The following is a 27,696-nucleotide window of genomic DNA, read 5'->3' on the forward strand; positions in this document are numbered from 1 at the left end:
TCCGACAATTAGAAATATGTAATTTTTTAAAAATCATATGTATAAGACTAAAGTATGTATGTGAAAAAGCAAAATCCATATCTTAAAGCCATGTTATTGTAATGTAGGGCAACTTACTAAGTCGATGTGTTAATTGAGAAGAAGAACGAATAACATAGCCGTTGTTATGAATTTTTTTTTTTTTTTTTTGACAGCTCATAAAAGAAGATTCCTAGCTACTGTAATCTCATGGCCCTTCGAGCCGGGCCATGAGCTCTTCTATTAAGGTTCCTAGATACATACTAACACATAAACAAAGAAAAGAACAGTACATTACTGAAAAATGAGCTTTTCTAACTTAGATATTCAGGCCATGAGCGATCAACCCCGGTTTACCATCATTAATGACATCATCTACTAGTTCATTACATATACGGTTCATAATTGCAAGTAGAAAAAAAATTTGCACATGCATAAAAATGTAGACTAACAAGGACGGACGGCAAAATTTCATCTAGCCCGTAGATCAAAGATCTCAGAAAACACTGAAGCCGACTTGACCTCCATATGAGAATTTGTAACAGCATTATTATTAGCGACAGTCGATCCTTGAGTATCAATACCAACCGCTCTACTTTCGGAAACATACTCCCCAAATGAAATTGTGGAAGCACCATTTTCACCACCACAAGTAGCATTACTACTAATCGTGAAATCCACCATTAGACTAACATCACCAGTGTTCTCGGCGGTTTGTTGAAGTGTTAGCATGAATTCTAAACTCAATACTACGTCCCTCATGGAGGGACGTTCATCGCGATTAGCCCTTATACACAACTCTGCAATCTCCCCAAATTTACTTAGACACTCGTGTGTGATTTGACCCGTTAGAGTAGGATCGACTATAGTGTAGAGGATCCGTTTTGTGTAGCAAGCTCGAACAGTAGGAAGGTTAAGTTCAACAGCTGGTCGGGCACATAGGACTTCAAATAACATGACTCCAAATGAATAAACATCCGACTTCTCAGTTAATTGTCCACGTTGATAATACTCGGGATCCAAATACCCAAAGCTGCCTTTAACAATAGTACTAACATGGCCCACTCCTATGTCACTTGTGTCACTTGCAGGACCCACTTTCGAGAGCCCAAAGTCTGACACCTTAGCTGTCCACTTGTCATCGAGCAAAATATTAGTGGACTTGACATCACGATGAATGATCAACTGTTTGTTGGCCCCATGGAGATATTCTAGCCCACGAGCCGATCCTAGGCAAATTTTCAAACGTTGCTTCCATGGTAATACTTCATTTTTGCATGTTTCTTTAGCGTCCCTGTAATTTAAGTGGTCGCGAAGAGTGCCACGGGGCATGTACTCGTATATCAATATCATCTCTCCCTTTTCGTCACAATACCCGATCAAGGACACCAAATGTCTGTGACGTAGTCTTGAAAGCATCTCAATTTCAGTAAGGAACTCTTGCTCCCCCTGTTTGGATGTCGAGTTTAGTCGTTTGACAGCCACATGAGTGGCTCCACCATCTATGCAACCTTTGTACACCTTTCCAAACCCGCCTCGGCCAATGATTAAGTTCTGATCGAAGTCATGAGTGGCAACCCTTATCTGGCTCAACGAGAAACGTCGACATAGATCGGTTTGTAAGGACGGTCTAGATGAGTTGGCCGATGTAAATAGCTTCTTATACTGTAGTCTGCGTCGAAACAGAGCAAGTATAATAACAGAAACTAGTAGTAAACCAGTAATGACACTTCCAATAGTAATAATAGTCTTACGGTTTGAACTTTTAGCGTTTCGAGTTCGATTTAGTGAAGTTGTGTGAGTACCGTTGTAAGGTGGATTAGGAACTGCAAGATTTCTAGCCGTATCGCTCAACTTCATGATCTCCAACCCACTCAGCGATATATCTATAACACTAAACAAACAGAACAAGTAAGTGCAACAAATCAATTTAAATATCAATCAATCAATTATCTTTAAGAAATATGAATATGAATATAAATATAAATATAGAGTTAACTTATTGCAACGGTTGTGAAATCGACGCAAGAGCAAATACGGCCGTTCGAAATGCATCACCTCAAAAGCAGTAAGTGGATTATACATCCGATGTACTACCAGTAACCGTATAGTTACAATTTCTGAGTATTGTAATAGAGTTTTTGAGTTGTTTTACTATAAAGTTTCTGAGTTCATTCACTTAAACATTAAGCTCAAATAATTAAAATAAAACTCAAAAACATTACATCAAACTGAATTGCATTGTTAGGTTTGATGACTTTCACATTTTTTTCAAATTGATTTAAGGCATATTCATAGAAAATTTAATCTAATCTTCTTATCGATTTTAAAGATAGATAAAGAAGAAGGTAGGAGTATGATGAGTGGTTTAAATATACTTACATGCGATTTAAAGGATGGAGGGCCAAGGAAAGAGCAACCTTTGAACCATTAGTAGGATTATCACCAGGGACTTTTATAACAAAATCCTTGTACATTGGAATACCAAACCCTCCAGCGTCCAACAAAATATCAAAATACTGCTCCACCAGGATGCCATCAATATACATTTCCATCACCCTCTCATTTATCTTTGTCACATAAGCACTCAACTCACAGAAATGAAGCCTCACCACATAATCAAACCCGGGGTCCACTTGGAACATCCACGTAAGGTTCCGCTTCAAATTTAAATAAGAGTTGTCTCCCATGCTCCTAGTCGTCTCGTATACTATCTTAGGTGCCGCGTAGGCCGGCGCTTCCTGGCTGCTGTTAGTCGTTGAGCTCACCAAGTTTGGATCTGGCTCCAACTTTATGCCTCGTTCCCCGACTATGTAGTTTTCGTCTGCGTCCCATTTACGCTTCATTCCCCCAGGGTTGTCGTTCCTCCCATCCACAATCTCCCCTCCCACGTTTAGCCGATAAGCCGTCTGGAATGCGGTTGAATCGTTTTGCACCGAGTATCCAATTTTTTGATTATTGACATAGGCATACATCAGGTTGGACTCGTCTAGGTACAAACCATCTGGAATGGACTCAATTTCTATACCATTTACGTACCCGTAGGATAATCTTGTATCGGGAGAACCGTTACTGATTATACCTGGAGAGAAGATTAAGTTGAGATTATTTTCACCATTTTGTATAATGAATTGGAATTCAACTATAATAAATGGTTTCCCTTGTGAGTTGAGGAAAGGGTTAAAGTTGTGTAAAAGAGTGAAGCTATTAGCAAAGAGAGATGTTGAAAATTGGTGAGGAAGAGTGGTGTTGTAGGAAACATTAGGGAAGAAGTAGAGGCGTACGAATTTCGGACCTGGGGTGACAGAGAAAGTGTAGGTGATATCAGACCAGAATACCCGACCTACTTTGTATGGCAGGTCATCGGCATTCTCTAATACGTTAGTTGAGACGATGTCGAGGTTAGACGGAGCGAAAGCAAGGTCGTCGTCGCTTTGCCATACACGACCGTCCAAGGGGGACTCGGATTGGGTGGACTTGGGAAGCCCACAATTGATCAGGAGCGAGGTGTATAAGGCATCACTTGTCATACAACTCACAACAATGATCAGAATTAACAACTTGATGCTCCAATTCATTACTCTTAAATTTGTTAAATCAAAACACCAATTAATATAAATTCTGATATTTTATTTTGTTAATTAAAGTTGCTTATTGTTAACGGCATATACAAATGGCCACAGTTAGTTTGAGTATAGGTAGACTTGAAAAGTCAAGATGTTATGTGCCACACACAACTACAAAAATAATTGTGTATGTTTGGCTCATTACAAGACTTCACAAATCTTTTTTTTAGGGGAAAAGTCAATATTTGTTCTAGGTACTTGTAAATTTTACCCGACTACTTTAAAATGTAGAAAAATTTGAAGAAATTATGAAAAAAACAGAGGATGTAGAGTTATTGGAACTCTTTTTGGAATAGTTTGAACATTGGAGAATGAATACCTTCACTGTTATAGGAGAAAAAGAACATACATCGGATGTACTATATCCAATTTTTTTGTTTTTTGAGCATATTTGTATTTTTTTGAGCATAATAAAGTTTATAAGTTAGATTTTAATATTTTTTTCGTCAAAACTCAAATTTAACTAAACTTATATGTAATGTTTTTGAGTTTTATTGTAATTTTTTAGAGCTTAATGTTTAAGTGAATAAGCTCAGAAACTTCATATTGAAACTCAGAAACTTTAAAACAAAACTCAAAAACTTTATTATAATGCTAAAAAACTATAGAATTGGTAGTATATCAGATGTATAATCCTTTTACTGCTGTTTTTGGGGTTTGTTTCCCTTAAGTCTTAAATTATTAAAAGACACGCAAACTGATCTTGTAATAATTAAATTAAGCCAGGTTCATAATCAATTTAGTTTTACAAGATTAAATCACACAGTGGGTATATCATCAAAAAAGTGTACAAGAATGTCGAGATTAGTCGGATTGAAGAACAAACTATCCAAATTCGGAATTGGTCCAGTTATAGTAATTTGAGATAACCAAGGAACATGTTCTTCCAGTAACTCTTCTGAAGATAAAGTTGAGTCTATAGTTCCATCTTCGCTTTACGTGTCATCCTTTATTATTTTTCCATCATATACGCCTGAGTGTAGGTTATAGTTCTCGATTTTTTCATGTTCAAAATTTTTTGTAAGCTTGATTACTTTTGACCGTTTTCTTCTTGGTATAACATGAGGTAGTATATCATCGTGTTGGACATTGCACGAAACCTTGGGTGGTCTACCTCTTTTGCGATTAATCAATGATGGCGTCTCTGGAAGAACAATTTCCATTGACAAAAGAAGCAATTATACGTAAAACTCGTGAAGAGCAATTAAGATTTGGGAGTGTGACGAGAAAAACAAGACGATGTAATTCTTTTAAACCCTTGAAAAACTTGTTTACCCAAGTTTAGTATAGTCCACATACATAGAATCGTCGAGTAATACATTAATCCAACGATGGGGTGCTTTTATAAGTTTTTTTGTTTCCGAAGAATCCACGAAAATTCGGAAATTATGATTTTTTAAATAATAAACATAGTATTTTCTATCTTTGAGGTAGTAAGTTTGGGAATTTTTGAAATAAATAAATATTGACTTTTTATTTACTGTCATAAATATAACTTTGCCATAAAATCAATCAATCAATCAATATCTATCTATCTATCTATCTATCTATCTATCTATCTATCTATCTATCTATCTATCTATCTAATAAAGAAAGCTTTTTTCGAGCGATTACAGAGAGTCCAAGTTTATTCAACAACTTTCGACCAATAAAATAAGAGATAATACCTAAATTAATAATTATTGAAATAAGATATGGAACAATAAATTAATTAATACGGAATCCTAAACTAAAACAAAAACTCATATTTTAATGGAGATATTATTGTATTCCATAGTTGACGTAAATACAAAAAAATCAAATGTATCCCACAACTACTAAAATACGGAACGTGATGTCCGATTGTTCCATGGTCTAACAAATATAATTAATTAATTATAATTATTAATTAATATGTTAATATATAGAAACCTAGACAAACACTATTACCTTCATCAATATAATGTGTGTATATATATACATACAATTTCATTCAAAAAATTACTATTATCGTTTCACGTTAAATTATTTTTATGTTTCTGATTTTTTGTTTTCTGACATTATTGTGGTGTTTTCTAATTATTTGAATCTTAATGTTTACATTGTGTTTAAATTTTGATGTAGCATAATAGCTTTAATTTGCTAATACTTTGTTTTTGCTTTGAATTAAGTTGTTGTCAAATAATTTTCTAACATGTCTTATTTATTGTATGTCTAGGTTGACACATATTATGATTTCGATGGTGATCTAGCAATCAATATATTATTCGAGTAAGGATTGCGTTTAAATTTTAATGTAAGTAGCATAAATGCTTTAATTTTTGATTTTTTGTGTACAAATGTATGTAGATGATGTTACTTTTTATGGAGTTTTAATAGATCTTAATTAATTTGGATCTAGAGGAGCATCAGTTATTTATTATTCACATGACACATTGGCATGTATAATTTATACGTTAGGTTTTATCATATGTAGTTGGTTACTTTTAATTGTAATATACAAAGTTGGATACTGTACACAATAATTGGTAGCTATCTTTTAGCTTTGGATATGTTTGGTTAACCTCTTTGTTCTTAATGTTTTACGGTCTTATGTGAAGTATTTTGCAAGGCTAATAGTAACTTGTGCTAGGAGGAACAATTCTTGTGGGCTATATGAAAGGTTTTACCAGAAGACTTTTTAAAGTTAACATCTAAAGTTGTATTGTAATCCTTTTCCTTTAGATACATTATTGTAATCTTTCTTTATAATTAATTTGGGATATACGAATGTTCTTATCATTTTATTGACTTATATGTATACAATTATTTAAGCCTGGACATAAAAATACACTTTGACGAATTATTAACTTATGAGGTTGATTTTAACTTTATTTTTGCCCATGAGATTTTGAAGGGTTGAACTTCATAAAACTACTGAACTAATTTGCACAAGCTCTTCAAAGCATATGTAATTAATATATGTTGACTGTTATTGAAAAATAAATCGACAAGAGAATTGAATTAATAAAGTGTTGGATTATAGCTAAGTTGATGTTGAAACATTTTAATGCATATATATACGTAGCATTATGTAGGTTTTTCTTCTATTTTTTTTTGGTATTGATATTAATTATGGAGGGTTGATTGCTTAATATTTACGTACAATTGATGGAGTGAAGGAGTATGGATCTTATGTGCTAAGTAGTATGAGTATAGCATAACTACCAGGATCGACAATGACTGGTGGTGACAAATTAAAAATCTCGCCCATTCAAACAGTTTGTTTATGGTTGTATTATTTCATTCACTATATGCTATGTAGATATGTATATCATGGTCTTGCACAAAATAATTAGGGTTTTTCTAATGTGTATTCAAAGAGTGCACAAAAGAGTTGGAAGTTACAAAATTGAAGACCTAACTATATATTACTCCATGTAGATATGTAAAGCTTCAACTCTTCCCTTTCTAAAAATTAAAGTTCTGGCACGGGTGCCTTCGAATTAAGGCTTTCCTCCGTGTTCACGTTCCAGACCGTAGGTGAATTTGAGTTTAATTGTATTTGTTTCTTTTTTTAGTATACTCATTTATATTTATATTTACAAATTTCAATCTTTATCCATTAGTTAGGACGATTATGATTGAAAACACGTTTACTCACTATAGAATTTACTGAAACTGCTATATATATAGTATAAGGTTTGCTTGGTGAGTACGCGTTAGGGGAGCAAATGCAAATCTTGGCTCCACTGCTAAAATCCTCACCTCGCCCAATCAAAACTCAACAATATCCTTACTTTTACTTTTAAAAGACACATACTCTAGCTTCAAACTGTAAAGTTTGAAGAATTGTGCTTTTCGTTTTCACTATCCGGCTTATTAGGTGTTTGAATAAGTTGAACTACATGAATACTGAATACTCATCCTTAGTTGAAAGCATTATGTTCCCATTATGTTCGGGGGAACACGTCTTTGTTTTCACAATCCCGTTAAGTTAGGTGGAACTATATATGGGTAATAATGTATGCAGTTCTCGAAAAGTTACACACTTTGTGGGTACTGAATCAAGCTCGAAATTTAAAGCTAACTTATGTTAGAGTGTTTGTCCCGCTGCATTATAATTACCCACCGAGTTTAATTTGTGTTAATATGAAAGGGTCAATTACATATAGAACTTACTTTTTAGAATTTTACATTTGGGCCCGTGCATCGCACGGGCACTAAATCTAGTCTATATTATTAAAGGAAGCTTTTTTCGAGCGATTACAGAGTCTCCAACATTAGCAAAACACCTCAACAAAATAGATAATGTTAAATAATAATAAGCATATCAAAAAAATATCCTATCACGTATGACATTAAGTTAATTACTACTCAATTACATGTATTAGATTAGATTAGATTTGTTTGCAAACTAGGAATTGTATAGAGTAAACAATAGGTTAATTATAGTATTATTGTATAAGAATATATAACACATTTAACATAAACAATCAAACAAACTTAAAGGAAGAACAAAATGTAAACAAATGAAAATAGGGAGAGAATTAATACCAACTCAATACCAAAAGATGAATTTGGATAGAAATAATAAAGAAGGAGAACCTTCAATCTTCTTACAAACCCAAATTCAATTACTAATTAATTGAAGAACTTCTCTAATTAAGGAAAGATTAACAATAGATTAGCAAACTTTTAAACTTGAAAGGGGAAATAAATTGGATCTAGGGTTGTGTGTACAAAAGGGTTTAAGAGGGGGTATTTATAGTTTCCACAAGGATTATGATAGAATTTGGAATGGGCTTTTGAAACACGCATTTGCACTCCCGGCCGGTCAACCGGCCGCCGGTCCTCTGGCCGGCTGGGAGATCTTTGGAAGTTTAAACAAACTTTGGAAGTCATCAGGTAGTCTTGGCCGGTCGACCGGCTGGGACGCCTTTGACTTTGGTCTTGACTTTGAGCCTTTGGGGGAACTCCCAGCCGGCTGGCCGGCTGCCGGTCATTTGACCGGCTGGGACATTCCTGTAACTTTCTTCATTTCTTGTGTTTCCTCAGCTCATGTGTTTTCCCAGCCGGCTAGCCGGCCGCCGAGCCACCGGCTGGGGATGCTCCTTCCTTGCTTCTTCCTTCATTTCCACATATATACGTACTCCCAGCCGGCTGGCCGGCTGCCGGCCTACCGGCTGGGAATACTTCTCAGCATCATTTCCCTCATCTTTCATGCGTAGCTTAGTAATCCCGTCTTCCTAGCTTCATTTCGCCCGTTCCCGCCTCAATTTCTGCAAGGGGGCCACAATGTCATAGTAAAGGGAATCGGGACAAGAAATTAGAGAAAGGAAGTACAAAACCGACTCAAATGGAGTCGAAATGCATGAAAATAGAGGGGAAAAAGGGTGCAAAAGGGTCCTATATCAACCTCCCCACACTTGAGCCTTACTCGTCCCCGAGTAAGTCCCAAAACCAATGTACAAAGCATTATTATGATAGAAATGGAGAGTGGATGCACAATATAAGCATCACTCAACTAAACTACTACCTAAGCCGATCGAGTATTAGCGCACTCAACGCCCCTTCAACTCGCAATTTGACACTTATGAGGGAAGAGTGCCCTATTGCAAGGCAAGTTGGGTCTTGCTACAAAACTTTCGACACATCCATCATGAAAGCACGTAATCAATAGATAGAATGCATCTAACAAAATGATCCACTTTCCTCATCTAAGTGGCCGAATTTTTCAAACAACAAAACACGGTCTTGGTCGGGAGTACCGTCTCAGAAGTGCCAATTGAGGTGCCAACCCCCTAAGCGTGACTAAAGCAACCCTCGCGTGACCAATGCTCAAGAAACAAATTCGAGAGCGGGGAAAGGGGAGAAAGGGCAAGACTGCCGAGAATTACAAAACCGACACAAGATTCAACCAAAGGGCCCAAGACTAAGGGGACCAAGGCAACGACATCCTCACGGTTTTCACTCGTCACTCAATGAAGAACAGGGTGATTTTTGTGAAAAATAGTAACCAAAATCACTCAACTAACTCAACTAGCGAAAACGTGCCCACAATCTAATGTGTAAGATCGTCCTATGTCCTACGAAATGCAACAATGGTAGAATGCACACGAAATGAAGCAAGGGTTAAAACGGGGCTAAGGAGAAGGTCGAAACGGGATTGGTGCAAGCACCATTTGGACATGTGGGGCTCAAATCAAGAATTGTCGACACATCACATCCCATCTCTTATTGCAACACATGAGACACGTCTATGCCCTAACATAGCAATGATGACCAAAACTATGCAAAAATTGCATAAACCCAACTCAAGTAGGAAAAATTTGATAAAACTCCTTTTATTTCAACAAGTGGTAACGTCTACACCGTAACAACGGCTCGATTTTCCAAGCCATGCAAAAAATGTGTAAACCCGACCCATCATTGGAAAAACATCAATTTGCCCTTTTTATTTAGCAACGGCTTTTTCTACCCCATTTAATGATGAGGAGGGGTGTTGCTTGCCTTTTTCTTTTCTTTATAACATATATACAACATGACTCACTATTTTTTTTTTTTTTTTCACGACATTTTCACTTTTCTATTTTGCTTTTCATTACAATTTTTTAACCTCTTATTTATGTACAAAACCAAATTCACAACGAAATCCGACCCTAGTGGACGTGCAAGCCATCCACCGTCACGACCCAAATCACCTCCTACAACACAACTACAAAAACCGACCAATTCTTGATTAAGGAAGGGTGGTTATGGGAATGTAGCTATTTTAGGTGGGTTTGCCAAATGAAAAGGCTAAGCTCAAAGGGGGTGAATCAAAAAGGGGAACGATGTAGGGGAGAAAACAAGGCTATTTGGCTAAGTGAGGTTCATAAAAACTGATTTTTGCTTCATATCATGTGCACAAAAATGTAATGCAATTTCATGGTCTAAGGACGATGCGACACACTTATGCGTAGTGATGTGACACGCCTCACGAGGAGACCTACTCTCGAACCTAGATGAGGGCGGGGTATGAATGTACCCACCCTAGGAGGCTCTACCCTTACCTTTGAGTAGCTAGGTCGAGCCAAAGGTCTAGTCTACGGCCCTCGGTCTCACAAGATCGGTCTAAACTCATTTGTCAAGCCCTCCTTCCTCGGCTAACTAAAAGGCCACGGGTGCGAGTCACGAGGAGGGGAAAGGCACAATTGGGCACATTAGCTCATCATGAGGGTACTTGGTTCCCTTCCTTGACCATGTTCTGCCTTAAAAATTTATATACAAACTCAATGCAAAATGAAGGAAATACAACATATATTTACATGTGAACAAATGCATGCGGAAATTTAAACAAACATGAAATGAAACGTGCAACAAGTTGGCTAATCCTAGCAGCACATCAACACCAACAATCCAAACGGTCTCCCAAGGAGACACTCAAGGCAACAAAATTCCCATTCTCCTTCAAAATATCCAAGATACCAAAAAGAAAGAATAGTAAAAGGAGTAAGAGATAGGAAGGATTATACCAAGCGGTCTTCTAGCTCCTTTTTGCCTCAAGTGGTCAATGCGCCATGCCAAAGGTTAGACAAAACATATATATACAATGCAAATTTTTTTGAATTTTTCAGAAATTTTTCAATTTTTAGGCATTTTATCTAATTTATAAGCATTTACAAATATAAACAAATATTCACAAGAGTGGATATTTCCCTCCCCACACTTGAAATGTACATTGTCCTCAATGGACAAAAGCATAGGGAGTGAATAACAAAAAGAAATGAACATATTTTTTTGATTTTTGTTTTTGAAAAATTAAAAAGACATATTTTTGTTGGTTTTTAAGATATGAATTTCCTCCCCACACTTATTTATTTACATTACTTCAAATGGAAATAAATGTGTGGAGGAAATTAAAATGTTTTTTTTTTTTTTTTTTTTTTTTGACAGCTGTAAAGAAAGGTGCTACATTTTAATGGCTTGCCTAGCCAAGCCGTGCGCTACACTATTAAGATGTCTCGGAATAAAAGTAAAACATAAACAATGAAAAGAACTTGCGAGTCCATGTATATCTTCCATTACGCTGGCAATCATATGATCCACTTTGTCGACTCCTTCGATCGCATTTATGAGTTGTAGACAGTCCGACGAGATATCTAAATGTAACCACCCCTCAGATTTCGCCCACAAGAGCACATCCCGTACCCCCAACGCTTCTGCCTGTAAAGCTGATTCAGCTCTAGATTTAACCTATCTTTGCCTACATTCTCGCCCCCGGCTATTATAGGCCACCCATCCAAAGGCCGCCTTATAAGTCCGGTCCCACGCAGCATCCACTTTCACTCGAATGGTATCGCACCTGTCCGGCTTACCAATTAGTTGGACTGGACATCCACTTCGTAACTCCCTCCTTCTTTGTTCAGGCATTTCCCCCAAGTCCCTTCCAACACATCTCTTCATACCCTTTCCTTCTGACTGATCAGTCAAAATGCGTACCCTGTCCCTAACCAATCCAAACAAAAAATCCGCTAGGATATGGGGATTCTTAGTCATTCCGTCGAACTTGACCTTATTTCTAACAGTCCATAAACCCCATATTATAGCAATGAAGTTTATGACTCTCGTTTGTCCATCCTCCTGACGCCCAAGATAACGAACCCAGTCAATGAGCCAGTCAGTCATGTTGGCAGTAATTGCACCGTCCACCCTAATGCCTAAGCCTGAACCTGCCCAAATCCTGGCCGATACCTCGCAATCCCGAAATAGATGTTCAACGGTCTCCATACATACTTGATTCTCCCCACACAAACCACAAAGAATATCAATCTCCATGTGTCGCTTATAGAACTCTTTTCCTACCGAGAGTGTGCTCGTGATGATTCTCCATAACAGAATTTTCCACGTGTTAGGAATTGGAAATTAAAATGAACAGACATGTTTTTGGGTTTTTCTCATTTTTTTTTTTGGGCCCTCCCCACACTTATTTAAAGACATGGGAGGGCATATTAGGGAAAAAAATTAACATGTTTTTGGTGGTTTTTGTCATTTTTTCATTTTTTTTTTGTGATTTTTAGAATAAGAATGCAATGCATGCTCTGTTCTACATGTAATATTTAAATTACAATGCAATTTATGCTAAGTGAATGCAATTACTAAATGTAACAATATAATACAAATTGAAATCTAATGCAACCTATATGAATGCAACTAAATGAGCTAACAACTAAATGCATGCGGAAAATTAAACGTGAATGAGGTAATTTGGATTAAGGGAAGAGGCATACTCGTCATTTTGGATTGAAAGAGAGGGAGTGGGGCCCTCATTACTAGGCTCTACTCGTAGTCGTCATCACCATCACCGTCTCCATCACCATCTCCATCATCATCATCACCATCACCTTGAGTCGCCCCGAACTCGGACTCACGGATGAAATCGTCCGTGTTCAAAGCGACATCCGAACTAAAATCCTCCATCCCCGAGCTCATGCCGACAAACATCTCCGGGTTCCCTCCGGCACCACTAGACCCGCCCTCAGTGAAGATAGAAGGGGCGCCCCCGAACCACCTCGTGTCATGTCCCTCCCCTTGAGTTGTAGGCGGGGTGGGAAAGACCGGGGCGCTATAGTAGTCGGGCCGCAAATTAATATCTCCGTAAAGGATCCTCCCATCTTCCGGATGTCCGCCATCCGGGAATAAATAGTAAGAAGGGTGAAGGCCGGAGGGGTGCTTGTATTGGTGCCTCATCATGTCATCGTAAACCGGGAATTGACCAAGGGAATGGTCGTAGTAAATCCGGTCGAGTCTTTGTTGAAGCCCATGCCGCTCACTTGCGGCGCTTGCCATATTAAGTTTCATCTCCTCCATGAAGGAAACGAGGTCGGCGTGGAGAGGGGGTGGTTGCATTGGTTGGTGACTAGAGGAGCCCTCTCCTTATTGGAAGGGCCCGGGGACAAAAGGAGTAGAAGGTGTGGCATACCGCAAGGTAGACCTTGCGGGAATGATAGGTCGGCCACGAGTATACCGAAGATTTGGGTTAATTTGTTGGGGAATAGAGGGGTCTTCAAGGTTTTCAATTTCAAGCAAATAATACTCCGAGTTAGGCACTACTTTCATCTTGTCGGGGTTGGGAAGAGGGATAGAATTTCTGTCAACACCATCCACCCGAATTTGCCAATAGTCAAGGCCATCATTCGGGTTGGTTTTCAACCAACCGAGGTTGTGGTGGATATAGTTCTTGAAAAGCATCGTATCACCAATCATATAACGCATCCCACTCAAGGTGACTCTCCGATTGAGCCTCTTAATCAAATGGGTGATGAGTCCACCCACGACAACTGCCGTCGAAGAAGCCGGAGAGTTGCTAAGTCTTTGCAATGTAAGGGCCAAGTGGTGGGCAATGTCAATTTTGAATGTAGTGGGGTTGGAACGAAGATAAGAGCCGAGAATTTCCAACTCCTCCGTTCAGAAATTGTGATTTTCCTCACGGCCAAAAACAGTCCACCCCATAAACCGATGCCAAACCCGAATAGCCGTGTTATGGACAGTGTTAGCGGCTCTCTTGACCCCCGGAACATCATCTAAACCCGTAATAGCCTTCCATAAGGCCCCATGGTCAAAGGTCTCGGGTGCCTTGTGTGGAGGGCTTGTGTCAAGCCCAAAATGGGAAGCAAAGGTCGGGAGGGTCAAGGAGTAGTCCTTGTTCATCAATCGTAAATGCAAAAAGGCTACCTTTTGGGTTTGGCGATGCTTGTCAAGACGAAGGGAGCTCAAAAACTCCCAAGTGAGACGGGCATAGGTTTTCTCATGTATTCCATACATCAATTTCATTCCTACCCCCTCAAACAATTCAAGAGTAACTTGGTCTAGCCCTAACTCCCGCATGGATTGTCTATCAATAAATCGGGTGGGGGCAATGGGGCGTCTCTTGAATAAAACAAATTTACCTTTCATGGTGATGGAAGTGAATTGGACATCCGGGAAGTCGGGATCGGTGCTCCTGTCGGTCGCCGCCGCCGCCACCGCCTCCGCTTGTTGAAGTGCCAAATCCCCCTTTCTCACTCTTTTCTTTGGGGCCATTTTTTTGTGATTTGATGGAGGGTTAGGGGTAGGAAAGAGGTTGTTGTGGGTTTGATGGTGGTAGGGTGGTGGTAGGGGGTGGTTGTTGGTGGGAATGAGGGAGGGGGGTTAGGGTTAGAGTGAGAGAAGAGAGAAGGAAGGATGCGAAATAATGAGATGAAAAGGGGTGATTCTCGTGTAAATTAGGCATCGGGACACTCCCAGCCGGTCAGGAGACCGGCCGCCGGTCACCCGGCTGGAAAAACGTGCTAAAAATGAATTTTTTAGGAAACTTACAGAAGACTCCCAGCCGGTCAGAAGACCGGCCGCCGGTCACCCGGCTGGGAGGACACCCAATTATCAAATCCTTCATAAATGCATTCCCAGCCGGTGGGCCGGCTGCCGGCCTTCCGGCTGGGACATCGCTTCCAAGTCAATTTGTCACATTTCACTAATATACGCGTTCCCAGCCGGTGGACCGGCTGCCGACCTGCCGGCTGGGACTACTCATGCTTCAAAATGACAACTTTTAATTAAAGTTACAGGAACTTCCCAGCCGGCTGGCCGGCTGCCGGTCATTTGACCGGCTGGGACATTCCTGTAACTTTCTTCATTTCTTGTGTTTCCTCAGCTCATGTGTTTTCCCAGTATGGCTAGCCGCCCGGCCACCACCATTTGGGGATGCTCCTTCCTTGCTTCTTCCTTCATTTCCACATATATACGTACTCCCAGCCGGCTGGCCGGCTGCCGGCCTACCGGCTGGGAATACTTCTCAGCATCATTTCCCTCATCTTTCATGCGTAGCTTAGTAATCCCGTCTTCCTAGCTTCATTTCGCCCGTTCCCGCCTCAATTTCTGCAATGGGGCCACAGTGTCATAGTAAAGGGAATCGGGACAAGAAATTAGAGAAAGGAAGTACAAAACCGACTCAAATGGAGTCGAAATGCATGAAAATAGAGGGGAAAAAGGGTGCAAAAGGGTCCTATATCGATCCGAATCGAATCGAACTTATAGAATCGAATCGAACGATTTGAACTTATAGGATCTCGAACGAGTGAACTTATAGGATCGAATCGAATCGAACTTATAGGATCTGAACTGAACTTATAAGATCTGATCTGAACTGAACTTATAGAATGTAAAGTGAATTTAAATTAAGTGACTTTAAAATCAAAAGAATAGGGTCTAACTATTAAGTAAATACAAAAAAGTATAGAATTATTCAAATAACATAATACTCCACAAAAACCGACGTAGGATTGTCGTCCCGCGAGCGAGTGGCACATTGAGATTTGTGACGCGCCCTCATTTCTGCCGCACAAGTGCTCCGTATTTCTTACTTCCTCCGTTTCAGTGAACTCTTTACATTTGCTTTATACCATATTAAACTCGTCTTATTAGTTTGTTTGTGAAATTAACTAAGAGGGATATTAATAAATAAATTACAGATACTATACCTCAAAAAATAAAATAAATTACAGATACTATGTAAAGGATAAAGTTTATCATCTTCTAAAATATAATTGTAATTTTATTTAGATTTTACTATATAAATATATGTTAACACAAGCATCATCATATTGTAAAGATTTATACTGAACCAAAATGTAATTCTTCGTGTCATAATGTTTAATCAAAGGTAAATAAATAAACGGGACGGAGGGAGTACAACCAGGGACGGACGACAAAATTTGAAAAAATCATGTTGCAACGTTGAAATCTCTGCAACATAATCCATTCAAACAAGTTGAAAAAAATCATTACATAATACATATAATTACAGTTTATGAGAGCAAGTAGATTTTTTTTTGTATATGCATAGAAAATATAGGCTAACAAGGACGGACGGCAAAATTTCATCTAGCCCGTAGATCAAAGATCTCAGAAAAGACTGAACCCGACTTGACCTCCATATGAGAATTTGTAACAACAGTATTACTAGCCACAATCGACCCTTGAGTATCAACACCAACTGCTCTGCTTTCGCAAACATTTTCCCCAAATGAAATTGTCGAAGCACCATTTTCACCACCACAAGTAGCATTACTTCTAATCGTAAAATCCACCATTAGACTAACGTCACCTGTGTTCTCGGCGGTTTGTTGAAGTGTTAGCATGAATTCTAAACTCAATACTACGTCCCTCATTGAGGGACGTTCATCTCGATTAGCCCTTATACACAACTCTGCAATCTCCCCAAATTTACTTAGACACTCCGATGTGATTTGACCTGTTAGAGTAGGATCGACTACAGTGTATAGGATCCCTTTTGTGTAGCAAGCCCGAACATTAGGAAGGTTAAGTTTAACTGTGGGTCGGGCACATAGGACTTCAAATAACATGACTCCAAATGAGTAAACATCCGACTTCTCAGTTAATTGTCCACGTTGATAATACTCGGGATCTAAATACCCAAAGCTGCCTTTAACAATAGTACTAACATGGCCCACTCCTATGTCACTTGTGTCACTTGCAGGACCCACTTTCGAGAGCCCGAAGTCTGACACCTTAGCTGTCCACTTGTCATCGAGCAAAATATTAGTGGACTTGACATCACGATGAATGATCAACTGTTTGTTGCCCCCATGGAGATATTCTAGCCCACGAGCCGATCCCAGGCAAATTTTCAAACGTTGCTTCCATGGTAATACTTCATTTTTGCACGTTTCTTTAGCGTCCCTGTAATTTAAGTGGTCGCGAAGGGTGCCACGGGGCATGTACTCGTATATCAATATCATCTCTCCCTTTTCGTCACAATACCCGATCAAGGACACCAAGTGTCTGTGGCGTAGTCTTGAAAGCATCTCAATTTCAGTCAGGAACTCTTGCTCCCCCTGTTTGGATGTCGAGTTTAGTCTTTTGACAGCCACATCAGTGGCTCCACCATCTATGCAACCTTTGTACACCTTTCCAAAACCACCCCTGCCTATGATTAATTTCTGATCGAAGTCATGAGTGGCAACCCTTATCTGGGTCAACGAGAAACGTCGACAAAGATCGGTTGATAAGGACGGTCTAGACGAGTTGGCCGATGTAAATAGCTTCTTATATTGTATTCTGCGTCGAAACAAAGCAAATAGAAAAACAGAAACTAGTAGTAAACCACCAATGGCACCTCCAATAACAATGATAGTCTTACGGATTGAAGTTTTAGATGTTGGAGTTCGATTGAGTGAAGTTGTGTTAGTACCGTTATTAGGAACTGCAAGATTTCTTGCTGTATCGCTCAACTTCAAAATCTCCAACCCACTCAGCGATATATCTGTAACACTAGACAAACAGAGAGAATAAGTGCAACAAATCAATATATATATATTTAGCCAAGTATTACCAACAAATCAATATATAATACTCCGTAAGTAGCAAGTACTCTGAAGTATGATTATAAATTGAGAGTTAACTTTCCATGAAGTTGAGTAATTAATGCATAGTATGAAAGAATCAGTTACATGGTACGCAATCAATGTTAGTCTTGGTCAAATAAATGAGTATTTGACAATATATACCCTTTGTGTTATACTATATATAATTCGAGTAATGGCATTAAAAGTACTACTCCGTATAAGATAGTCCTTATAACCATTAAAAGACCAAATATACGAAGTGCCTGGGGTGAGAGTGAAGGTGTAGGTGATATCAGACCAAAATACCCGACCTACTTTGTATGGCAGGTCATCAGCATTCTCTGAGAAGCTAGTTGAGACGGTGTTGAGGTCAGACTGAGCGAAATCAGGGTCGTCATCGCTCTGCCATACACGACCGTCGGAGAGGGATTTAGATTGGGTGGACACCGGAAGCCCACAATTGATGAGGAGTGATGTGTCGTTAAAGGCATCGCTTGTGATACAACTCCAACCAATTATTAGAATTAACTAGTATTGGTGCCGGGCGAATACCTCTACTTACCATTCATTTTTTTATTCATTAAATAAAATTACTTAAAGTTGGATAACCATAAATTTATTATTAATATACTTTTTTATGACATATCCTAAAATTACAATGAAATAAATTTTGAGACAAATTCACTACTCCCGCTATTAATATTTTACTCTTATTAATGAAACAATAGTAATAACATTTCACTACTTGTCCGTAATCATTGTTACTTTCACTACTCCCGCCGTAATTCTTGTTACTCTCACTACTGCCGCTTTAATATTGATAATTTCACTACTCCCGCCATAATTATTGTTACTTTCACTATTGCCGCATTAATATTGATTATTTCACTACTCTCGTTGTTGTTTCTACCACTTTCACTAACGTCGCTGATAATATTATTACTTTTACTATTCAAATGAGTGATTACTATCATATAGCTATATCCAATGTTACTACAATTCTTTTCTTTACTGACGAAATTACTTTTACTATTTAAACATGCAATTTTAAGAGGATTAAATATTTATATAAATATATTACATATATGCATTAAATCAAATCGAAACAATTATGCAATATTATATATTATGGAATCTAACTTGAATTATTTATAACTTACTTATATTATATTTTTGTATGTTAAATAATTAACATCTCTATACATCTAATAAACTATAAAGTTTAATAAAATTGCATAGATTTTAAATTTAATATATAATTTTATGATGATAATAACTAATAGCATAAGTGAACATGTTTATACGAATTAATTATTTTATTTTAAAGAAATTGACCATCTTCTAGTCTTCTATAAATATTTAGGAAAATTACCAAGCATCTTCTTTCTTTCAGTTTCCTTGAAATTGACCATCTTAGTTAATTATTTTATTTTAAGGAAATTGACCATATTTTAGTTTCTTACAAATATTTAGGAAAATGACCAAACTTTTATATAATTTAATTTTAACCCAAACTATATAATATTTGCATTGAGATCCCTTAATCGGGTCCATCACACGGTGCTAGTGATTTAAAACTATATAGTATAATTAATTTGTATAACTTTCTTTAATTACATGGAAATCCTTTGGTTTCTGGATTTAATATATAGTATTGACAACTTGATGCAATTATGCATTATTACTCTTAAATTTGTTAAATCAAAACACCAATTAATATAAATTCTGATATTTTATTTAGTTAATTAACAACTTGATGCATATACAAATGGACACAGTTAGGTTGAGGATAAGTAGAGTTGAAAAGTCAAGATGTTAATGTGCCACCCAACTACTAAAAGACTTGTGTTTGGCTCATTATTAGATCGAAGACTTGATATTCTAATGTTTTATTAATTTTGTCAATTAAAGTTGCTTATTGTTAAGAGAACGGCATATACAAATGTCAACTAAAGTTGCTTATTAAAGTTCGAGGGTAAGTAGACTTGAAAAGTCAAGACTTGTGTTTGGCTCATTGCAAGACTTATTTAGGGGAAAAGTCAATATATTACTCAAATGCCGACATAAAGTCGATCGGAAGCATTTACATAGTTTCCGGGTAAGAGTCCACCCAACCTCGGGTCGACATTTGAAATCGAATTCAGCATATGCATTGATAATATATAATTAGAACAATAATTCAATTGTTCTAATATTGGAGTATCAATAATAACATCACGGATCGATTTCCCTACTTCTAATTTTATATGTAATCGTTTTAAACTCTTACTTGTGATTAATACGACACTTTCCTTAGGATGATAAAGGTTCAAGGACAAGTCTTCAAGCGACGGGCAACAACTTAATAACCTTCTTAAATATGCGTAATCGAACAAACTGAAATATAGTTTCTTGAGGTTTGGAAGAACAAATGAATTAGGAAGTCTCCAACCAATGCCGTGGCAATCAAACGCAACTCGAGTGTTACCAAGGAATGGATTCGAAAAATGCTTGGTGGGTAAAATCGATTATCAAATTGACGGAAACCTGGAGAGCAAGAAAGCTTCATGTGTTGGACGTTACGAGAACGTAGTTGACGAACCCATGTGTCGATGGTTGACAGCTGGAGTCCGGGCAGGGATGAGTCTTCACGAGTTATGATAGTAATAGATGTAGCCGACGAGTTGTATCTTTATCTTGTTAAGTTGGTTGTAATGCTTGTAATTTAATTATAATTGTTCTTTTATCGACTTTTGATCATTACTTACCTCGGGCAACCGAGATGGTAACGGCCTTATATACTAAGGTAGGCCTAGTTAAGGCTCCTCGTAATATGGGGGTGTTACACTATTACACTATCTTCCTCCATTTCTATCTCCAACCTCCATCACTTTCCTCCATTTTCTAGTTCATTTAAGCCTATTACCCCCTTAATAGTTACTCTCATTCCAAGCGAGCCCTAAAAAGTAATTCTAAATTATGATATCATAGATAAACCCCATTAAGGGTGTGTTTGGATTGGGGTATTTGGAAGGAAAAGAAAGGGAGGGAGAATAGAGAATTTAAAATCCCTTATTTGGATAGCAAATGAGAGTAGAGGGAAATGGAGGGGGAGAGATTTGAAGGGATCCAATTTCCCTCCTCTAAACCTAATCAAAATCTCTCCATAATAGGCAAGATTTGGAGGGAAATTGTATCCAAACAACCACACTACATTCCCCCTCTCCTTCCCTTCTCTCCCTTTCTCTTCCCTCCTTCCCCCTCCCCTCCCTTTCCCTCCACTTTTATTATCCAAACACACCCTAACTATTAAGTAAATACAAAAAGTATAGAATTATTCAAATAACATAACATAATACTTCACAAAAACCGACGTTGGAATGTTGTCCTGGGAGCGAGTGGCACATTGAGATTTGTGACGCGCCCTCATTTCTTCCGCACAAGTGCTCCGTATTTCTTACTTCTTCCGTTTCACTGAACTCTTTATGTTTGCTTTATACATATACATTAATGCTCGTTTTCTTTTTTTCATACTTTTATTTACATACTATTAAAAATTATAAAAATTTGATATTTATAATATATTCGACTAGACAATTTAAGTAAAATCTTACATGATTATTTTATATGTTATATATTAGAAATTGCGGAAAAGTGGCAAATAAACTCATCTTATTAGTTGCTTGTCCATAAAGGTGGGCTTTCCTTGTAGCAAAAGACTTCCTTGCATAATGTTTCCAGGCCAACCCAACAACACTTTTAAATCCATTACACCAAAAACTTCACACCGTAGTAAACTCGTCTTATTAGTTTGTCTGAGAAATTAACAAAGAGGGATATGAATAAATAAATTATTACAGATACTATGTAAAGCATAAAGTTTATCTTCTTCTAAAATATAATTGTAATTTTATTTAGATTTTACTATATAAATATATGTTGACACAAGCATCATCATATTGTAAAATAATGTAAAGATTTCATCTAAAAAAATATAGGCTTACAAGGACGGACGGCAAAGTTTCATCTAGCCCGTAGATCAAAGATCTCAGAAAAGACTGAACCCGACTTGATCTCCATATGAGAATTTGTAACAGCAGTATTACTAGCGACAATCGACTCTTGAGTATCAACACCAACTGCTCTACTTTCGCAAACATTTTCACCACCACAAGTAGCATTACTTCTAGTCGTAAAATCCACCATTAGACTAACGTCACCCGTGTTCTCCGCGGTTTGTTGAAGTGTTAGCATGAATTCTAAACTCAATACTACGTCCCTCATTGATGGACGTTCATCGCGATTAGCCCTTATACACAACTCTGCAATCTCCCCAAATTTACTTAGACACTCGGGTGTGATTTGACCCGTTAGAGTAGGATCAACTATAGTGTAGAGGATCCCTGTTGTGTAGCAAGCTCGAACATTAGGAAGGTTAAGTTCAACAGCTGGTTGGGCACATAGGACTTCAAATAACATGACTCCAAATGAATAAACATCCGACTTCTCAGTTAATTGTCCACGTTGATAATACTCAGGATCCAAATACCCAAAGCTACCTTTAACAGTAGTGCTAACATGGCCCACTCCTGTGTCACTTGCAGGACCCACTTTCGAGAGCCCAAAGTCTGACACCTTGGCGGTCCACTTGTCATCGAGCAAAATATTAGTGGACTTGACATAACGGTGAATGATCAACTGTTGTGTTCCCCCATGGAGATATTCTAGCCCACGAGCCGATCCTAGGCAAATTGTCAAACGTTGCTTCCATGATAATACTTCATTTTTGCATGTTTCTTTAGCGTCCCTGTAATTTAAGTGGTCGCGAAGAGTGCCACGGGGCATGTACTCGTATATCAATATCATCTCTCCCTTTTCGTCACAATACCCGATCAAGGACACCAGATGTTTGTGACGGAGTTTTGAGAGCATCTCAATTTCAGTAAGGAACTCTTGCTCCCCCTGTTTGGATGTTGGGTTTAGTCGTTTGACAGCCACATGAGTGGCTTCACCATCTATGCAACCTTTGTACACCTTTCCAAACCCGCCCCGGCCGATGATTAAGTTTTGATCGAAGTCACGAGTGGCAACCCTTATCTGGGTCAACGAGAAACGTCGACAAAGATCGGTTTGTATGGACGGTCTAGACGTGTTGGTAGATGTAAATAGCTTCTTATACTGTAGTCTGCGTCGAAACAGAGCAAGTAGAACAACATAAACTAGTAGTAAACCGCCAATGACACTCCCTATAACAATAATAGCAGTCCTAGGGATTAAACTTTTAGCGCCTGTGTAAGGTGGATTAGGAACTGCAAGATTTCCTGCTCTGTCGCTCAACTTCAAGATCTCCAACCCACTCAACGAAACATCTGTAAGACTAAACAAACAGAACAAAAATAGAACAAATGCAATGAATCAATATAAATATCAATCAATCAATCAATCATCAATATATAAACGCTACCAATATATATAAATACATCTTTCATTCCAATGAATTTTATACATTTGATTACAATATAACTCCTATATATTCAACAAATGTATATCAATCAATCATCAATATATAAACGCTACCTATATATACTTGTCATTTCGGGTAATTTTGGATCATTTAAGTCATTTTGAATCGGGTCAATTATGGGTTAGGTCGTTTCGGGTTGGGTCAACATTGGGTCAATCAAGTTTCGGGTCGGGTCTAGGTCGGTCTGGTCAATTCTTGTTTCGGGTCCTGCAAGTTCGGGTCATTTTCGGGTCTCGGGTCACCCTTATCGAGTCGGATCATTCGGGTTAGGTCAGCTTTGTCATGTCTACTTAAAGCCACGCAATAGTATATTAGGTCCTTAAAGTTTCATAACATGTTAGTTTGGGTCCTTCAAATGTAGTTTACTCTCTAAACTTGTTATTGATTTTAAAGATAAGATAAAGGAGAAGTTTTTTTTTTTTTTTAGTTGGCAGCTAGGAAAAAAGATAAAGGAGAAGGTAGAAGTATGATAAGTGGTTTAAATATACTTACTTGCGAAGGCTAGGATGGAGGGTTAAGAAAAGATCAACCTTTGAAGCATTAGTAGGATTATCAGCAGGGAGGACAGTTATAACATAATCCGTGTGCATTGGAATACCAAACCCTCCAGCCTCCTCCAAAATATCAATATACTGCTCCACCAGGATGCCATCAATATACACTTCCATCACCCTCTCTCCAACTTTTGTCGCACTCAACTCACATAAATGAAGCCTCATCACATAATCAAACCCCGGGTCCACCTCGAACATCCACGTAATGTTCCGCTTCCAATTTACATCAGCCGAGTTGTTTCCCAAACTCCTACTCGTCCCGTATACTATCTTAGGCGCCGCGTTTGTGCTGTTGTTATTCTTTGAGCTCATCCAGTTTGGATCTGGTTCCAACTTTACGCCTCATTCCCCGACTACGTAGTCTTCGTCTGCGTCCCATTTACGTTTCATTCCCCCTGGGTTGTCGTTCCTCTCATCCACAATATCCCCTCCCACGTTTAACCTATAAGCTGTCTGGAATGCGGTCGAATTCTTTTGAAATGAGTATCCAATTTTTGGATTATTGACATAGCTATACATTAGGTTGGACTCGTCTAAGTACAAACCATCTGGAATGGATTCAATTTCTATACCGTTCACGTACCCGTTACTGATTACACCTGGAGAGAAGATTAAGTTTAGATTATTTTCACCATTGTCTATAATAATTTGGAATTCAACTATAATAAATGGTTTCCCTTGTGAGTTGAGGAAAGGATTGAAGTTGTCTAATAGAGTGAAGCTATTAGCAAAGAGAGATGTCGAAAATTGGCGAGGAAGAGTATTTTTGTAGGAAATATTAGAGAAGAAGTAGAGGCGTAAGAATTTCGGGCCTGGGGTGAGAGTGAAGGTGTAGGTGATATCAGACCAAAATACCCGACCTACTTTGTATGGCAGGTCATCAGCATTCTCTGAGAAGCTAGTTGAGACGGTGTTGAGGTCAGACTGAGCGAAATCAGGGTCGTCATCGCTCTGCCATACACGACCGTCGGAGAGGGATTTAGATTGGGTGGACACCGGAAGCCCACAATTGATGAGGAGTGATGTGTCGTTAAAGGCATCGCTTGTGATACAACTCCAACCAATTATTAGAATTAACTAGTATTGGTGCCGGGCGAATACCTCTACTTACCATTCATTTTTTTATTCATTAAATAAAATTACTTAAAGTTGGATAACCATAAATTTATTATTAATATACTTTTTTATGACATATCCTAAAATTACAATGAAATAAATTTTGAGACAAATTCACTACTCCCGCTATTAATATTTTACTCTTATTAATGAAACAATAGTAATAACATTTCACTACTTGTCCGTAATCATTGTTACTTTCACTACTCCCGCCGTAATTCTTGTTACTCTCACTACTGCCGCTTTAATATTGATAATTTCACTACTCCCGCCATAATTATTGTTACTTTCACTATTGCCGCATTAATATTGATTATTTCACTACTCTCGTTGTTGTTTCTACCACTTTCACTAACGTCATTTGATAATATTATTACTTTTACTATTCAAATGAGTGATTACTATCATATAGCTATATCCAATGTTACTACAATTCTTTTCTTTACTGACGAAATTACTTTTACTATTTAAACATGCAATTTTAAGAGGATTAAATATTTATATAAATATATTACATATATGCATTAAATCAAATCGAAACAATTATGCAATATTATATATTATGGAATCTAACTTGAATTATTTATAACTTACTTATATTATATTTTTGTATGTTAAATAATTAACATCTCTATACATCTAATAAACTATAAAGTTTAATAAAATTGCATAGATTTTAAATTTAATATATAATTTTATGATGATAATAACTAATAGCATAAGTGAACATGTTTATACGAATTAATTATTTTATTTTAAAGAAATTGACCATCTTCTAGTCTTCTATAAATATTTAGGAAAATTACCAAGCATCTTCTTTCTTTCAGTTTCCTTGAAATTGACCATCTTAGTTAATTATTTTATTTTAAGGAAATTGACCATATTTTAGTTTCTTACAAATATTTAGGAAAATGACCAAACTTTTATATAATTTAATTTTAACCCAAACTATATAATATTTGCATTGAGATCCCTTAATCGGGTCCATCACACGGTGCTAGTGATTTAAAACTATATAGTATAATTAATTTGTATAACTTTCTTTAATTACATGGAAATCCTTTGGTTTCTGGATTTAATATATAGTATTGACAACTTGATGCAATTATGCATTATTACTCTTAAATTTGTTAAATCAAAACACCAATTAATATAAATTCTGATATTTTATTTTGTTAACTAAAGTTGCTTATTTTAAACGGCATATACAAATGGCCATATGACTTATTTACAAGACTTATTTAGGGAAAATAAGTAGACTTGAAAAGTCAAGATGTTATGTGCCATCCAACTACAAAAAGACTTGTGTTTGGCTCAATACAAGGCTTAACAAATCTTTTTTTTTTTTTTTTTTTTTTTTTCCTCTGTTGTAAGGGAAAAGTCAACCAAACTCGGGTTGAAAAATCAAGCGGCATAAAAAAAGATTAAATCACACGGTAGGTATATCAACAAAAAAGTGTACAAGAATATCGAGATTAGTCGGATTGAAGAACAAACTATCCAAATTCGGAATTAGTCCAGGTATAGTAATTTCAGATAACCAAGGAACATGTTCTTCTAGAAACTCTTCTGATGATAAAGTCGAGTCTATAGTTCCATCTTCACTTGACGTGTCATCCACCAACTTGAGGAGGGGGGAAGGGGGATTACGCAGGCAACGGTCCTCTACAACTCCACGGCTCAATCACAGCTCCAATCGAGGCAACCACATATTCATTGCCATATTTGACGGATTATATAGTCGTTGTAAATATTATGTTACCGTTATATCGATTCCCTTCCGTAAATATTATGTATTAGTCAAGTATATAAAGCACTATGTGACGATGTACAAACCACGAATTACGAATACAATAACGAATATTACAATGTCATATTACGATGTTCTAATAATGGTGATGTCTCCTGAAGAACAATTTCCATTGACTAAAGAAGCAATTATAGGTAAAATTAGTGAAGAGTAATTAAGATTTGGAAGTGTGACGAGAAAATTAGACGATGTAATGCTTTTAAACCCTTGAAAAACTTGTTTATCTAAGTTTAGCACGTCAGATACAAAGAATCGTTGAGGTGAATACAATAGTTAATACAATAATCCAACAAAGGAGTGGTTTTATAAGTTTTTTTTCCCAAAGAATCTATTAGGATTAGGAAATTTTGATTTTTTTTAGTAATATAATAATAAACATAGTATTTCCTTATCTTTGGAGTAGTGAGATTAGGAATTTTTGAAATAAATAAATATTGACTTTTTATTTAGTCACAAATATGACACTGCCATAATATAACGCTTATATACGAGAAATATTTGCGTTCTTCGGGAGGTTGTCCTCCATACCCTCAAATAAGGAGGACCATTCTTCTTATTTCCATACTTGAAACTTCTTTTCGTCCTACGAAGATTGATTACATTAACCGGTTTTCATATCTCATAAGCTATATATATGTTATCTGGACTCAGCTAGAAGTGCTGTGTATTTGACATGAGAAATTGAGAATCTTATATTTTGGTTCATCTTTAGCTTTCAAGTGCA

General features: G+C 37.3%; 4 protein-coding genes across 5 annotated transcripts in view; all 4 read right to left on the minus strand.

Annotated features, from left to right (window-relative positions):
* Positions 1–5,180, minus strand: part of LOC141612504 (uncharacterized) — a 167,684-nt gene extending 162,504 nt beyond the window's left edge. The window contains exon 1 of the mRNA XM_074431302.1: positions 5,146–5,180. The gene's annotated coding sequence lies outside the window, so the exon portion shown is untranslated. The remainder of the gene's footprint in view (positions 1–5,145) is intronic.
* LOC141612499 (receptor-like protein kinase FERONIA) lies at positions 248–3,694 on the minus strand. Of its 2 annotated transcripts, XM_074431294.1 has the most exons (3): positions 3,314–3,693; positions 2,401–3,100; positions 249–1,912 (listed from the first exon to the last, which is right to left on the minus strand). In XM_074431294.1, exons 1-3 carry the CDS (start codon positions 3,594–3,596, stop codon positions 490–492), a joined length of 2,406 nt encoding a protein of 801 aa, XP_074287395.1. In that variant the 5' UTR covers positions 3,597–3,693; the 3' UTR covers positions 249–489. The 2 variants fall into 2 exon arrangements, with proteins under 2 accessions (XP_074287394.1, XP_074287395.1); XM_074431293.1 differs by having other exon boundaries at positions 248–1,912; positions 2,401–3,694.
* An 11,249-nt stretch (positions 5,181–16,429) lies between the features above and the next one.
* On the minus strand, positions 16,430–18,387 carry LOC141614774 (receptor-like protein kinase FERONIA). The gene is made up of 2 exons (XM_074433521.1): positions 18,305–18,387; positions 16,430–17,915 (listed from the first exon to the last, which is right to left on the minus strand). The coding sequence occupies exons 1-2, from the start codon at positions 18,385–18,387 to the stop codon at positions 16,502–16,504; spliced, it is 1,497 nt and encodes a 498-aa protein (XP_074289622.1). The 3' UTR covers positions 16,430–16,501.
* A 3,538-nt stretch (positions 18,388–21,925) lies between these two features.
* LOC141614776 (receptor-like protein kinase FERONIA) lies at positions 21,926–27,085 on the minus strand. The gene is made up of 4 exons (XM_074433522.1): positions 27,030–27,085; positions 24,392–25,100; positions 23,985–24,235; positions 21,926–23,345 (listed from the first exon to the last, which is right to left on the minus strand). Exons 1-4 carry the CDS (start codon positions 27,083–27,085, stop codon positions 21,992–21,994), a joined length of 2,370 nt encoding a protein of 789 aa, XP_074289623.1. The 3' UTR covers positions 21,926–21,991.
* Positions 27,086–27,696: the final 611 nt, after the last annotated feature.

Source organism: Silene latifolia, chromosome 11, assembly GCF_048544455.1.
Source record: "Silene latifolia isolate original U9 population chromosome 11, ASM4854445v1, whole genome shotgun sequence".
Lineage (NCBI taxonomy): Eukaryota > Viridiplantae > Streptophyta > Magnoliopsida > Caryophyllales > Caryophyllaceae > Silene > Silene latifolia.